At 28.5% G+C, this 15,885-nt stretch overlaps 2 protein-coding genes across 2 annotated transcripts; one reads left to right on the top strand and one right to left on the bottom strand.

Moving 5' to 3' along the window:
- Positions 1-9,655: 9,655 nt before the first annotated feature.
- Positions 9,656-12,663, top strand: LOC105138846 (uncharacterized). Its single transcript, XM_011045054.1, has 3 exons — positions 9,656-11,755; positions 11,920-12,010; positions 12,321-12,663. Exons 1-3 carry the CDS (start codon positions 9,776-9,778, stop codon positions 12,509-12,511), a joined length of 2,262 nt encoding a protein of 753 aa, XP_011043356.1. The 5' UTR covers positions 9,656-9,775; the 3' UTR covers positions 12,512-12,663.
- A 1,120-nt stretch (positions 12,664-13,783) lies between these two features.
- Positions 13,784-15,879, bottom strand: LOC105138845 (CBS domain-containing protein CBSX5-like). The gene is made up of 2 exons (XM_011045053.1): positions 15,459-15,879; positions 13,784-14,793 (listed from the first exon to the last, which is right to left on the bottom strand). Exons 1-2 carry the CDS (start codon positions 15,815-15,817, stop codon positions 13,971-13,973), a joined length of 1,182 nt encoding a protein of 393 aa, XP_011043355.1. The 5' UTR covers positions 15,818-15,879; the 3' UTR covers positions 13,784-13,970.
- Positions 15,880-15,885: the final 6 nt, after the last annotated feature.

The following is a 15,885-nucleotide window of genomic DNA, read 5'->3' as shown; positions in this document are numbered from 1 at the left end:
AAAAAAATATTTAAAATTTTAATATTTTATATAAAAAAATATATATGTGAATATAAGGTATATATATTATAAATAATGAAATTTTAAAAAATATTTTAATTTTTTTTATTTTACATTGAAAAAATATTATATTATCCTCTTAAGTTGAAGTATCTAAACTAAAAAAGTTTTTTATCCCATATTAAAAAAGCATAATTTTTTCTTGTTAATATAAAATATATATATTAAATTATTTTAAATTTCATATTAAAAAGATATTATGTTATTCTTTTAAGTTGAAGTATTTAAACTAAAAAAATTTTTATTACACATTAAAAAATAACTTTTTTCTTATTATCATGGAGTGTATATATAAAATGACTTTAAATTTCATATTGAAGAAATAAATTTTTTCCTCAAGAATATAGAGTATGTACTAAAGGGTTTAAAATTTCATATTGAAAAAATATAACTTATTTTTGTGAGCATAAAATAAATATACGAAAGAGTTTCAAATTTCACTTTGAAAAAATAACTTTATTTTAGAAAAATAAAGTATATATACTAAAGTCTTTCAAATTCTATATTAAAAAAATAAAATATTTTTCTAATTTTTATGTAACGAACTTTAAAAAGCATCAATAACCAACTAAAAAAATATAAAAAACTACATTTAACAAAAAATATCAGATCTTATTTGGGTTCACCCAACTTATGGATTAACTAGGTTTTACTAGATTGTTATATTAACTAGTCTTTTAATAAATTCAAATTAATACAACTACTAGATTTTAAATTAACTTGATAAACCAATATAAATTTAATATCGATGTGTATAAATGTCATCTAGGATTGCTTCTCTCGTTTCAATCCCTAAAGCTCTTAATTTGATTTTTTTTTTATTTCTTTTCTTGGTCCTTGTTCCTTGAATGAGTTTCCAAACTCATTTTTTGTTAATTTGATGATAAGATTGTGGTTATTAAAATTTTATTTTAAATATTTTCATACCATATTTACAAAGGTATTCTAATCAACTTGTTAGATTTAAAAGCTTTTATTAATATAACATGTAAATTATAATTTTTTAAATAATAGCAGTAAATCATAATTTAAACCAAAAATCTCTTGTAATTATTATTAAAGAATTATTTTAATTTAATATCTTAAAAATATAGATGGTAAATTTTAAATTTGTTATCATTTGGTTAATATAATTTTGATATCATATTAAATAACTAATTCAATTTAATAATTTTAATTATTAAATAAAATTTTAAGATATTATTTATATAATTCTTTTTAATAATTATCTTTATTTAAATTTTTTTAAGAGTAAGTAAGTTTATAGCTTCATTTGTATGATTTTTTTATACGGGCTGCACCCTGGAATTGTAGAAAAAAATATTTATTATATAAAATTTGATTTGTATGCATGAGTTTCTCCAAGCTAGTATTATGTGTCAATTCAATGAGATGGAGTGGAAAAAATCTACAAAGTGAAAAGAGAAATTCTTATGTATAAGAGAACACCTATTTGCGATAATAAAATGAAAACAAAATTGACAATTTTATTAAAAAATCTCTAACCACCCTGTTTACAAAGTTTATTTTTTTAACTTGCATATTTAATTAGATGAATTTGCAACTCAATATTGAGTTGTAAATACAAGATCAGCTTATAATATTATTTTAGATACGTAGGAATTAATGTATTTTTATCAAAAAATTATTAATAACAACAACAACAACAACAATAACTCAAAGTTTTCATTAGTTATTTTTTATATAGACAATATGTGGCAAGATAAATTACTTTTTTTTACAATCATTGGTGTATTTTACTTGCCTGGCTTACAAGGATAGAGTAATTTTATAAAAAATAAATTGAAATAAATTATAAAATTTAATTTTAAAAAAATTAAATATTAAAAAATTAAAATAAAAAAATATATTGTTCTAATAAACCATTTTTAAGAGGAGAAAAACAATGATTTACCCTCCTAAGGACAACATAAATATACTCTCTCTTTTTTTTAATGTCTAAAAGCACAGGGGTAATTTACTGCCCTGGCTCCTAGCAGTTGCTCTTACCATTTAAGATTAGTATTTTATTGGGCGATTTTTAGATTGATATTCATGTAGATCTGAGTTTGGGAGTCGAAAATTCTTGATTCCATGGACGTTGATATTTTTGTTATATAGCTTTTCAAAAATAATCCCAAAACCTTACAATTCTTCTTGTGAAGTTGTTTAAAAACCGTGCTTTTAAAATTTTTATTAAAAATAATTTTTTTTATATGTCTTGAATTGTTTTATTATACTAATCTTAAAAATAATTTTTAAAAAATAAAAAATTTATTATTTTAATATAAAAAAAACATTTTATAAAATAATTACAATTATATTTTCAATACCTGACTCACTTAAAAATTATTTAATAAAAAACTAAAATGAATGCACATGTCATTTTTATTGTGGATTGTATCTTAAAATATCACGAACCACTATAATTTTTTTGTTTTGGTCTTTTTTTTTAGTTGCTTAATTTTTTTTTAATTTGATTATTTATGATTTAGTTAGTTTAAAATAAGAGTCAATGATTTAACTTGGTTAGCTTCTCGAGAGTTTCTTGCAATGTAAAAAAACAATTCCAGGATTGATTAGGCAAAACCAAATTCAATTTAATTTATTAAATATAATTTAAATTATGAGAACCAAAATTAATGGATCAAATTCCTATACTTTTTTTTGGTTTACTGTTGTTAGAGTGTTTTCGGCATTTTTAGTCCCAAATTTTTTTTTTCATTTGTTTACAAATTTAAACCTTGTTTAATGAGGATTTTATATTTTGATCCTAGATTTCATTTTGTTCATATTTCGGTTCCTCAGCTTGAGATAAAAGAGAAAGTTGTTGAAAAACAAAGGGAAAAAAAAAAAGCTAGTTAGCTATATTTGAATTTTTTTAAAAAAATAAACTTTGTGTCAGTATTTTTTATTGATGATGTAAGTGTTATTAAGGTGTTTTTAAATTTTTATTGTTTAAAAAGTAGATCAGTTTCTCGTTGGTTTGATTTTGTGTTTGCAGGGTTTTTTAAGGGTTTTTGGCTGATAAATCAATTTTTTAAGTTATACAAGTATTTATTAGTTTTTTTTTTATGTGAGCAATTTTAAATGAAAATTCAAGCTAAAAACACTCTTTGATTTTCTAGTGAACTTTGTAGTGGTCGGATCCTAGATAAACAAACAATAAGTCATTTGTTATTATAGACGGCTTGTTGTCTGTTTTTTTTTTTCTTTCAAAAAAAAAGTGAAAAACAAGTCATTCACCCCTTAAATAAGGGAAAAAAAAAGAAGAAGCTTACATGCACAAATATGTAGGCCCATGTGCCTGATATGATTTTTTTATGTTATTTTACTTTTTTTTCTAGTTATTTAATTATTTTTTTAATTTAATCATTTAATATTTAATTAATTTAATATTAGAATTGATGTTAGTCTCGACTAACTTCATAAAGATTTCTCAAAATATTTTAAAAAGATTTTTTATTTATTTTTTTTAATCTCATCCTTCAAAATTAGATTTTTGTTGATATTTTTATTTTAAAAAAATTCGATTTCATTCTTTAATATCTAGTTGATTGAGAATTAGATTTCATGTATTATTTTGACTTGTTTTTTTATAGATTATCGCAATCTCAAACATATATTATTAAGTCGATATTTGATTTTATAAGTATATATTTTTGTTATCGTATGTTTAAATAAAATATAATTTAGAATTGTTAAGAACTCAATAAAATTTATGATACCAGTTACATATTTAATAGGTAAACCAAATCGTCCTGAATCAACTAATATAATATTATTTTAATATTTAAAAAATAAAAAATAATTACAATTAAATTTATTTGCTCCTAGAAAACATCTTAACAATTCTTGCATCTTGACAAAACTCTTCTGTGTGTAAAAGATAGCATTTAGTGTTATGTAAACAATAAATTAATGCATGTATAGTGGTTGAAAGTACTTTTTATTTATAAATATATTAAAATAAAAAAATATTTTTTATATCAGTTTATTATAACAATTTGAAAGCATAAAAAAAATTTATTTTAAGTAGAAAAAAATTATCAGGAATGGGGTTTGCTAACATTCATTTAGCGCAAGACTAAAAAGAGATATATTTTATTTTTTTTCTTTTTTATTGGATGATTTATTATTTTTTATAAAGCTGTCTTAATTTCTATACAAAGGAAATTTTTTATCAACGATATATTCACGGTGTATGTTTATTTTTTACTGGTTTCTTAGATTTTCTAATTTCAAACTTGTTTTTTGGAAAGTTTATTTTGATACATTTGGATAATTTTTTATATGTTTGTTAGAAAAAATCGAAGTGATTTTGCAAAATATATCTCATCAAAAGCTTTTTCCTTGAAGATAAGTATTTTTCAATGCTTAAATTTATTATGAAAAATAAATATACCCAGGTAAACTCCCAAATGGAAATATGGTTAGCAACTTACCTTAACTCCAAGTTACACCAAATATTTTTATATTTTTAAAATTTATTTTTCCAGCAAATAAACACAGTTAAAGAAAATAGATGTTACAATGCAGTATAAACATACTCTCTAAAAAATTAAATTTTTTATTAAAATTTAATTTTTTAACATGTGTTGGATCGTTTTAGTATTCTATTTAAAAAATATTTTTTTAATATATTTAAATATAAAAAATATTTTTAAAAATACTCATACAAGCATATGCATCTGCATTTTTACCCTTGTTTTCGATTGCCTCCGCGCGCTCCTGATCGTTATTTATTTTCTCATAGTTGATTATTGCCCTGCATTTTTAGTTTATTTGCTAACATACCCTTCACCCCTATAATTTGTTTTGTGACTTTTGTCTCGAAAAAAACAAGCAATGAAAAATGAAAAATTACCATTCTTTAACAATCGAGTGTTTAATTACTGTCCATAATTTACCTTTCATTATTGCAGAAAAAAGTAAATCGCACGGGGTTTTTACTGGAGCCCCATGTGGCTCTAAATGCACTGAATTGAGATAATACTTCTTTTATTTTATTTTTTGTTTTTGTTTTTATTTTTTTTATATTTACTAAATTGTTGGTGGATTTAAGTAAATTTGTTAAAAAATAATAAAATTTAAAGATAAAAGACTAGAGTTAAAAAGATAGATGGTATTTTTTAATTTAGCATGAAAAATTCACTTTGATTTTTTTAGTTTTCATACATTTTCAATCCTTTAAGTTTTCTAAAGTTTAATTTTGATATAATTTATTTTTTTGTTTTGAAAAAAGAAAGAGAAATTTATTAAATTTCAATTAATAAAAAAAAAATCTTGGTTAACAACAATTTCAAACATTTTAAAAAATTAATTTTAGTGTTAATATGTGATAAGAGAATTTCATTGAGATGTTTTTCCCTTAATATTACTAAAAAAAGATCAAACTTGAAAGAATATTTTGTTTTTAATTTGGATTTACAGTTTTATGGTGTGTTTAGAATTGTGGTAGCGATTACAGTTCAAAATATTTTTTATTTAGAAATATATTAAAATAATATTTTTTATTTTTAAAAAATATTTTTGATATTACTGTATCAAAATGATATAAAAATATAAAGAAATTAAAAAAATTAAAAATTAAAATAATGTAGCCAGACTTTTAAATGAAATCTTGTTAGAGGGGGCAGATTAGAAATTGTATTCTAGAAGGGTCAAAACTTAAATTTTACATAGTTTTATCTCTGAAATATAAAATTATTTAAGGCAAGGTTTTTTATTTATTTACAGGGGCTAACCTCGCCCTGTTTCCATGTGCGTGTATCATTTTATGAATAAAATATCATTGTCGGATAGATAAGCATGAAAATGCATCGTCCCTTTCCCTGATTTCCCTTTATTGCCATTGTCGGATAAACCGATTTCAATACATTTATTATTATAAGTAAATATATTTATTTTCTATATAACATCTACAACTAAAGAATATAAAATCCGGGGTTGTTTTTTTAACTGGTTAATCTAGGTTAAATGTATTTTATTTTTTAAATTATAAATTTATTACATTAATTTAAATTAATTTATTTTATTTTATATTTAATTTTATCATTACAATACATTGTCTGTCCTTATTTACAAAAATATTTTTTCTCATATTATTATTATTATTATTTTAATTTTTTTTATATATTTTTTAATTAAAATAAAATTAACTTATATTAAACTCAGTATGATATATATATTTAAAAAAAAAAACATGTTCGCAGCAGAGCATGAGTACACGACTAGCAATAACCATGCTTTTCTTACACGAAGTGCATGCTTCAAGTTGAGAGATGGCGCGCCAACATATTTGTGATGAAAGGATAATCGCACTCCTTTTCCTTTTCGGATCCCAATCTCTTTCATCAAGTTACTAGATGTAGAGGCATCATTCTCAACTGATAATTGAGTCTTGGTAGTTCATCATCAAACTCATGGATCATTAACCTTTGAGTGAGTTCATTGGAATAACTGAGTTGGGAGACAACTCATCTTTTATCCATAGTTATCCAAACTTTGGTCCGGCCAATTGGTTAGGGCCAAGGGGTTAGAATCCAGGTTATATGGATCGACTGAAATCAATCTAAAAAAATTAAAAATAATATTTAAAATTTTAATATTTTATATAAAAAATTAAAAAATAACATATATGAATATAGATTATATATATGTTGTAAATAATAAAATTTATAAAATTATTTTAAATTTTTTTATCACACATTAAAAAAATATTATATTATTTTTTAAATTAAAATATTTAAATTAAAATTTTTTTATTTTACATTGAAAAGATGTAACTTCAAATCCTTCATTAAAAAATAAAATATTTTTTAATACTTATATAACAAATCTCGAGAAGGGTTCATAATTAACTAAAACATATAAGCAAAAAGAAATTTTTGATTAGAAGAAAAAATACATTAAAAAAAATCACTACCAAATTTTCCTAGGTCACTCAAATCACAGATTAACTAGATTTAAATTTTTTTTGCTCTTTACTCGACTGATTCAACCACTAAATCAACCCCCCATCAAGTCAAATATACAAGCATTATTTTTTTTATTATTAACGGGGGTGTTCGGGCCAGCTTGCGTGTATCATGACTAATTTCATGGGCCCTGAAGTTAACGACCATATAAACATCTAGTGATCATCATATTAGCAACTAAAAACTCAAACCTGAGACAACAGAGTGAACAAACTTCTTAGTCCAAATCCTTAACACTTGACCAATATCAGTTAATATACAAGTATTGATACCTCAACCAGGGGCGGAGATGGCAGTAGCTTACAGCGGGAGATCAAAATTAATATAATAAGTTATATTATTAAATAATTTATTTATTTAAAATAAAAAATGTTATATATTACATATTTAAATGCTAAATAATAAAAACATTAAAATATTTTGCAGGGCCAGCCCCTGATTCCGTCCCTCCTCAATAGCCAGCATGCAGCTCACCTGCCCCTAAGATTCTCACGAGCCCTGATAAAAACATACAAACTAGAACAGATCGCCAGGAAATCTTCTGCAGGCATTCCTTCTATACATTTATTCATCGAAGTGGCAAGATTTGGCTTTGCATCCTCTTATAGGATGCATATCGGGCAAGCTATGGAATCTTCTTAGAGGGACAGATTAGAAATTGTCTTCTAGAAGGATCAAAACTTAAAATTTACAAGATTAAAAAATATAGCTTGATTATATTTTAAGTTTATTTTTTAGATATTATTAATTAAAATTTTATAAATTTCAATATTATTGAAAATTTATATAATTGTTAATTTTAAAATTCATAAAATAAATAAAAATACACACAACCTGATTCAAATATTTATATTAATCTAAAAAAACTTAAAATTTACATAGTTTTATCTCTAAAATTTAAAATTATTTAAGGAGAAGGCAGGAATATATATATCATTGTCGGATAGATAAGCATGTCAATGCATTGTCCCTTTCGCTGTTTTCCCTTCAAGCTTTCTTTTAGATAAACAGCATCACTCTTCTCAACATCGTTGTTTTCCATGGGATATGGCGTGTAAGATTATAGCTTTATAGCAGACGAGGGCCTGCGCCATGCCATGTTGCTTTATTATTATTTCAATATAGAAAATAATGTTTAAATGTTACAAATATATTTTTTATAAAAGAAAATATACGACCACAGGTTGTGATTCCAACTAATAAAATAAACTACTTTTATTTTAATTAGATAATAATAATATAATTTAAAAATAAATAATAAAATGTAATTTTCAACCAATTAAATATTAAAAAATAAAACTAAAAAAATTACCCTATTAATCCAAATTAACATAGATTATCAATTCTTTTTAAAAAAATGTGTGATCTAAAGGTGAAAAAAATAAAAAATTGATTAAATTAAGAAAATAAAAAAATAACTGAAAAAACCAAACTATAAAAAAACCGATTAAATCGATTAGAATTTTAAAAAACCGACCGATTTGGTTCGATTTTAATTTTATAAACCTGAAATTAAAAAAAAATTCAAATCAAGCCAAATAAAAAAACAAGAGCCAAACAAAAAAAAATAGTTTTTATTTTAAAATAACCAAATCAAATTGAAACCTATCAATTTAAACCAGTTTTGATTTAGTTTAATTTGTTTTAAAAAAACTAATTTAATCATTTTTTTAATAAAAACTAAATGATTTAATTTTTTAAATAAAAATTAAATCAAATAAAAAATAATTATCTATAGGCATGTGAAGTGGTTGGTAGGAGAAGTCCAGAATGAACCCTGGCGATGCATAGGGTTTAGCCAGTCAAGAGCTGGGCCTAACAGGGATGTAAGCTTCCATTCTCTTGCGGCCCCTGTGGCATAGGCCCATGCTTGAAGGCCAGATCATGCAAGGGTCTCAAAACACCGGGCCCTTCGTGAGCGTATACCTAAAAATTTAATTTTTTAGAAAACATAATTTAATTTCAACCGTATTCTGAACATTATTTAAATAAACAAATAAGAAAGAAATGCTATAGCGCATCAGGTGTCAAATGATTTTTTTAGTGTTTTATAATTAGAAAATAATAAAAAATTGTAAAAGAATACGTGAAAACATCAGAAATATATTTTTCAAACTTGGTAGTCTTCTAGTTCTACAAATTATAAAATATTACATTTGAATATAAAATCCAATCCTTTCCTTTTCTTACCCTAACATTTTAAAATATTATTCTAAACAACCACATATTGTTTTTACGGGAGACGACAACACTTATGAAGATTTGCAAGGAAAAATAAGAAAAATATGACAAAAAAATATTGTTTTTATTTGCAAGAAAATAAATATAAAGATAACATCAAGAAATATCAATTGATTGTTTGAAAAATATAATTGATGTTATTTTTTAAAATATTTTTTATTGAAAAATATATTAAAATATTTTTTTATTTTTAAAAATTTTTATGTCAAAATAATATAAAAACATATAATTTTTTTTATTTTAAAATATTTTATTTTAATTTTTTTTTTAAAGAATAGTTGGATTGTAATGAGTAAATTACGAGGGTAGAAGTAGATGTTCAACGACGTGTCGTCTTCTTCGTTCCCTTTTGAGGTCCCTTCCTCCACTCCTTTTCCCTTTAAATGCGCCTAACAAACTAACCACCTGAAAATTCCTCCTGGGTTTGCAAGTGTAACAGCAAACAGAAAATTTCCACTTCAAACACTTCAATCTTCAATCAAAAAAATTCCCAAATGAAAACCGTAATTTTTATAAGCCCAATTAATTGCGCAGCTCTACAATCCCCTCCTTCAATTTTCCTCTTTCATTTTCAATCACTTTCTCGAGAAAATAAAAAATCCCTCCTTCGCATTTCCCATACCAAAAACCCTGTCTTTACTCACAAACCCCGATACTTCTCTCCAATCAAAGCATCTGCTTCAGACACTTATAATGGCTGGCACGACTTGGGACTCATTGGTGGCGACTCAGTCAACTCGGGTGAGTCAACCCAGTTGAGGAACTTTCTAGTTTCTATAGGAATCGATGATAAAAAACATGTCTTTATGTTTATATTGGGTATTTTTTGTGCCCTTGCAATTTCTAGGGTCAGGGTTTCTTCAATTATAGTGTTTCCAGCTTCTGTTTTGGTTTTTGCTGTTGGGTTTTCCGTTGGGTTTGTACGTGGGGGGAGTTTTAATGAGTTTAATGTGAATGCAATTAAGAGAAAAGCTAGAGAGGAGTTTTTTAGGGTTTATACTGAGAGGTTAAGGAGTTTAGTGGGTTTTTTTGATGGTTTTGATGTTAAAGCTGGTGACTTGAAGAATGATATACAGAGAGCTATTGATTCTAAAGAAATTAAATTGGTTGATTTGGAGAATTATGTTAATGTGATTCAATCGATAAAGGCTTCGGCTTTGAATGCGAGAAATGTTGTCCAGGCAAATATCGTTAATTCAGGAAATGTTAATGGTGTGTTAGTTGAGAATCAGAGATCATCTTCAAGTATGAAAGGTAAGGAGATTGGTGAAGTTGGGTTTGAGTTTTTACAATTTGTGGGGGGTTTGTTTGGAGAGAAAGCGGTTAGTTCAAAGAGTAACAAAGTGAAGGAGAAAGAGAAAGAGATTGCTAAGCAGGGGACTGCAAAGTGTGTGGAAAATGATCGAGCTCAAGGAAATAACTCGACGCCAGTTGTTGAAGAAGAGGTTCTTAATGCTGTTGATAATGAGAAAACGAATAGGGATTTCCTGTTTTCTCAAGGTTCAATGAATAAGTCTGCTTTGAATTTGGATAGTCGAAGGACTAGAATTGTTTCAGAAAATGGAAAGATGAATTTGGGGGATGTAGGTGGGGATAGAAAAAGACTTGTTAATAATGAAGACTATCGTTACCAAAATAACAGGTTGCAGTTCATGGATAATCATGGTGTTTATTGGAAGATGGATCAAAATAATGAAACTGAAACATGGAAATCCCAGGATAATCTATTTGATTCTGTGGATTTTGGTGTCAGTTTAGAACAAATGGAAACAGAAACTAACTTCGTACAAAAGCAGATGTACAGGAAATCCTCCAGAGCTTACAGATCCTCACACACCTGGAAGATGAGTGAAGATGAGAGTTACAGGTCTCAACTCAAAGAAGGGTGGGTGGATGATGATTTGCATTTAGGTGATCACCAGTCAGTACCTGAGAGTGAAGTTGTTTCATCTTCTTCTTCTTCTTCTTCAGTGGTTTCAGATGACGTGGTGTTTGATAGGCACCTTACAGAAGCTAACAACCTTCTGAAACAAGCCAAGGAGTTTCTAAGGGGAAGGAGTGATGAAGAGCATGTAGAAATTATTTTGCACAAGTCTGCGAAGTTACTTTCCAAAGCCATAGCCATGAAGCCGATGAGTCTGTTGGCTGTCGGCCAATTGGGCAATACATATCTTCTTCATGGAGAACTAAAATTAAAGATTAGTCGTGAGCTGCGAACTCTCCTCTCAAGAAGGGATCCGTTTTATGCAAATGATCACAGCGGAATACTCAAAGGTCTAGATGATCAGGTAATAAAGAAAGATAAAATCGCATCTGTACTTATAAATGTGTGTGAAGAGTGTGAAGAACTCCTAGTTGAAGCTGGCAGAAAATATAGGCTGGCGCTATCGATTGATGGGAATGATGTGAGAGCCTTGTATAATTGGGGCCTTGCCCTCTCCTTTCGTGCGCAGTTGATCGCAGATATTGGACCAGTAAGTGTTCACTGGCATCTTGACGTTGTTATAATTTTATTGTTGATTCTGTATGTAATTAGCTCAGTTAGGATTTGGACTACAGGAATAACCTTTCAGGTTGTAGCTTACTTTTAACAATTTAACATCCAGTGCTGAATCTTCAATCTTTTTTTGGATTTCAGGAAGCTGCTTATGATGCTGAAAAAGTGTTCTTGGCTGCAATTGACAAATTTGATGCCATGATGTCCAAAGGCAATGTCCACGCACCAGATGGTGAGTAACTTTTTTTCTTCACTAAAAGTCAATCAAGTTATAAACTTATACTGGAAGGATCTGTTTGACAAAGGATGATATCCATTTAAGACAATCGCAAAGGGAGAATCATGTCTTACCTGGAGTTCTAAGGAGCATCAGGAGTAGCAAAGATAAGATTATCGTCATTCAAACACATGTTCAATTGCCAGCATAAAGTGCTTTGATTTGTGCAACAATAAATTGAATTCGTTCAGAAGCAACAAAAAGAAAAAAAGTGGTGTGTCGTAAGTATAAAATTATACTGAACTTCAACATTGGTGGATTGCAGCCTTGTATAGATGGGGTGTGGTATTGCAGCAGAGATCCCGTTTACGGCCAACTAACAGTAGAGAGAAAGTGAAGTTGCTGCAGCAAGCAAGGAGGCTCTATGAAGATGCTCTTCATATGGACTCTAGCAATCTTCAAGTTAGAGAAGCCCTATTATCATGTACGTCTGAGCTCAATCATAGGCTATTGTAATCACTTTGAAGTAGTTGATTGTTTCAATGCTTTCCATTTGTATCCCATCCTCATTCTTTCCAGTTTCAATTCACCAGCTAGGTTGTATTCCATGTATAGAAAACAATACCCAGATAAGAAAATAAAATGGGGAAAAGGTCTTGCAATTTTTATTTTTTCTGAGTCATTCTTCATCACGCTCAAGTAACTGACGCTGTCTCCTCCTCCTCATCTATCAACTGGGACACCGAATAATGACCTTGTTAATGAAAATTATCGTTCGTGTTCATTTAGGTGACCTTTTCTTTATTTGAATTCCACTAGTCAACCTTGGGAGATGATTGTTTGTTAATGAAATTGAATTTTAAATTTAGAAAAACTCCCCTTTTGATCAAACTTGATGACCGTTGCTTTGATATAACGCTAGCAATCTTGGCCTCGAAAGCACAGGGGCTTTATCATGCTGGACTGGATATGTACTATGAATTATTACTGTCTAAAAGAGACCAGAGGCAAATGAGAGGAACGAATTTAAGAAACATCTGATGTAGTTTTTCTTTTCTTTAACTCTGCCTTTCATGCTTGAGAGTGGATTTGCCAATGAGAGGAACAGATTGATATGCACCAAACCCTGTTAGCCATCTTGAACATCGTTTTCCAGTTCAAGACAAATTTCCCTTCACGCATGTTGTCCCGCTCCGCTGGATAGGATACCGCTTAGAGGCTGTTTATTTTTGCATTAAAATCATGTTTTGTGAGTGATTTTTTTAAAGTTGTTTTTTACTTGAAATTAATTAATTTTTTTATATAATTAGATAATTTTAATATGGAATTTTTTTAAAAAATAAAAGTTATAATTTGAATTTCTTAAAAAAAAAATAAAAGTTATAATTTGAATTTCTAGAACAGTCCTAATACTGATTTAAACTTCTATAGCATATTTAATATCGCAACTAAAACATTATTTACCTAAAAATTTTAAAGCAATTTATTTAAAATTAATATTTTTTAGTCGTTTTATATGTTAAAATCAAAAATGAAATTTAAAAAAATTATTTTAATATATTTATTTTTAAAACAATTTATTTAAAATTAATATTTTTTAGTTGTTTATATGTTAAAATAAAAAATAAAATTTAAAAACATTATTTTAATATATTTCTAAACTAAAATAACTTTAAAATATAATCTCTATCACACCCCTAAAAAGTAATTTAATTCACAGCCATTATATGTTTTCTTCTTCTTCTTCAAATTACAATTGTTAGATTGTAAAGCGTTGAATTTATTCAGTCCATCATAAGAAGGTCTCATTGTCATACCAATCCCAGTTCTGTGATGTCCATTTTCATAGTAGCTTAAAATGTAACGTTTTCAAAATTACAAATATTAAATTGAAAGAAAAGAAACCATTGAGCAGAATGCTGGCATAAAATCAAAGTTTTGGCTCTTCTATTTTTACGTGCCTGATTCTGAATGCTCACGCCATTGACTTCAAACGTTCCCGCAACACTTTAATCATTCCTGTGAAGGTGACAACACCAAGCAGAGTGCCATCCTCTTCAATAACCCATGTGCAGCTTACACGATGTGAAAGAGCCTGAATCATCACTGCCACCAACGAGCTCCATGGATAACACACGACTGTCTGGGCGGTACCCCTCACTCCTGCTGAATTCCCAGATACCCCCCCACTCCTTTCCATTCCAAACTCTTCATCTGATGAGGATGAATACGATGACAATGATGAAATTCCTGATTCCTCTTCTATCAAGTCCAAAGCAGGTCCTAGATTCCTCTCTTCCAGTCTTTCCTTCACCAACCTTAACAGGTCCTCCGGTGGGTCACGGCAGTCTATGTAAGCCATCAACTCCCCAGCAGAGAGTGTTGCGATTGCAGCTGCCACTGTCTCGTCACAAAAGTTCAATGTGAATGGTGAGATTTCGCCAATCAACTTACCATCTGTATCGAGAATGGCTACAGATGTTTGTTTAATGAGGGACTGAGAGATCAAGGGCAATGCAGAGGAGGCAGGGTCATCATAATGGACAGTAAAGAAGGATTCAGAGTCAATGAGGCCGAGGGACTCGACGGTGTGGTTTGGAGTTGGAGAGAAGAGGCCAATGGAGTTGAGGAGGTAACGGATTATGTCTTCCTGAGCCAGCCAGCAGTACTCACGGTTGTTGTGGAGGGTGGAGTTGGCTGCGGATTTGTATACCAGCTTCTTTCTTGTGAATGGGTTGCGAAGAGGTATCACAAGGTTCAGTGCCCCTCCAAGGATGACATCTACGGCCTCCAACAGGCTGAGAAAGAGCAAGAGAAAATCATTAGACGCGCAAAAAGACACGATTAAGACAGAGACAGATTAAACAGATCGGAAAATGTCATAGTAATGAGAGGGTGGTAAATTCACTTTCAAATCCATTAAATAATTACATTCTTTATGGCTACGCGTCTTTCTTGTGTAGAATTCACTCTACTGAAAGAGATGTTGAGCCACAACGCTCTCCGGCAGCCACACATCAAACACTCCAAATTTTGTTCCTTTTATGTAATTTTTCCGTGTGATTAATTAAATTCCTGTACTCAGTTGTCGCATATAAAATTCATCCAGATTTCAAGTATTAATGCATGACATGAAAAATCTATAAACATTGAAGTTTCAAATAAATAAAAAATTAATAGCGACAAATTCTTGACACGGACAATTTAGGGGGGGACATTTCAAGTCAGCTCGAGATTTTTTTTAAGAAAAAAAAATCAACCAATACGTAACCTAACAATGAACAAGTAAACAATATAATTGGTGTGATGATAACAATTAAAAATATACAAGGAAAAAAAAAACATTAACAATATTCAATTCCGTGACGACCACATTAAAAAAACCTCCAAATTCCCTAAAAAATCAGCAATTGAAAATCCAAATCTCAGAAAGAAGAAAAATTCAAGAAATGAAAGAACATGCCTGGCATGCGGTTCCAGGTGCCTAACAAGTCCAGGAACCTTAGAATTTAAAAGCACAGAGACCGGTTCTTGAAGGGCTTTTCCGGGATTCTTCAAATTCTCTTCTACAGACAAGAAGCAAATCACATCCACCAAGCAAACCTTGCCAACGCATTTACATTCTTCAAGGTCAACCTGGATCGATATTGGAGAGTTGCAATGTTGAAGGTGATCACAGCTCCAAACGCTTAAAAAAAAATCACCAGATCTTTTGAGAGCAGACAACGCGTCACCGACGGTTGCAGAAGCTGACAGAGAGCTCAACGCAGGTTTTCCAAGACACAGGTCAGATACCTCATTAGATAAGATACTGACTGCCATGCACAAAAAGAATTTAACAGAGAGAGAAAGAGAGAGAGAGTTGTGAGAAAGAGAAATATTGAGAAACA

Source organism: Populus euphratica, unplaced genomic scaffold (genome assembly GCF_000495115.2).
Source record: "Populus euphratica unplaced genomic scaffold, PopEup_1.0 scaffold84.1, whole genome shotgun sequence".
NCBI classification, from domain to species: domain Eukaryota; kingdom Viridiplantae; phylum Streptophyta; class Magnoliopsida; order Malpighiales; family Salicaceae; genus Populus; species Populus euphratica.
Note: the sequence above shows the minus strand (reverse complement) of the source record. Positions and strands in the feature narration are given on the sequence as shown.

Excerpts from the sequence above, each read along its gene's own strand:
- LOC105138846 (XM_011045054.1), top strand. The coding sequence starts at position 9,776 with ATGAAAACCGTAATTTTTATAAGCCCAATTAATTGCGCAGCTCTACAA. Across the intron at positions 11,756-11,919 it reads TGATCGCAGATATTGGACCA|GAAGCTGCTTATGATGCTGA; the intron begins GTAAGTGTTCAC and ends TTTGGATTTCAG. Across the intron at positions 12,011-12,320 it reads CAATGTCCACGCACCAGATG|CCTTGTATAGATGGGGTGTG; the intron begins GTGAGTAACTTT and ends GGTGGATTGCAG.
- LOC105138845 (XM_011045053.1), bottom strand. The coding sequence starts at position 15,817 with ATGGCAGTCAGTATCTTATCTAATGAGGTATCTGACCTGTGTCTTGGA. Across the intron at positions 14,794-15,458 it reads CACCTGGAACCGCATGCCAG|CCTGTTGGAGGCCGTAGATG; the intron begins GCATGTTCTTTC and ends GCTCTTTCTCAG.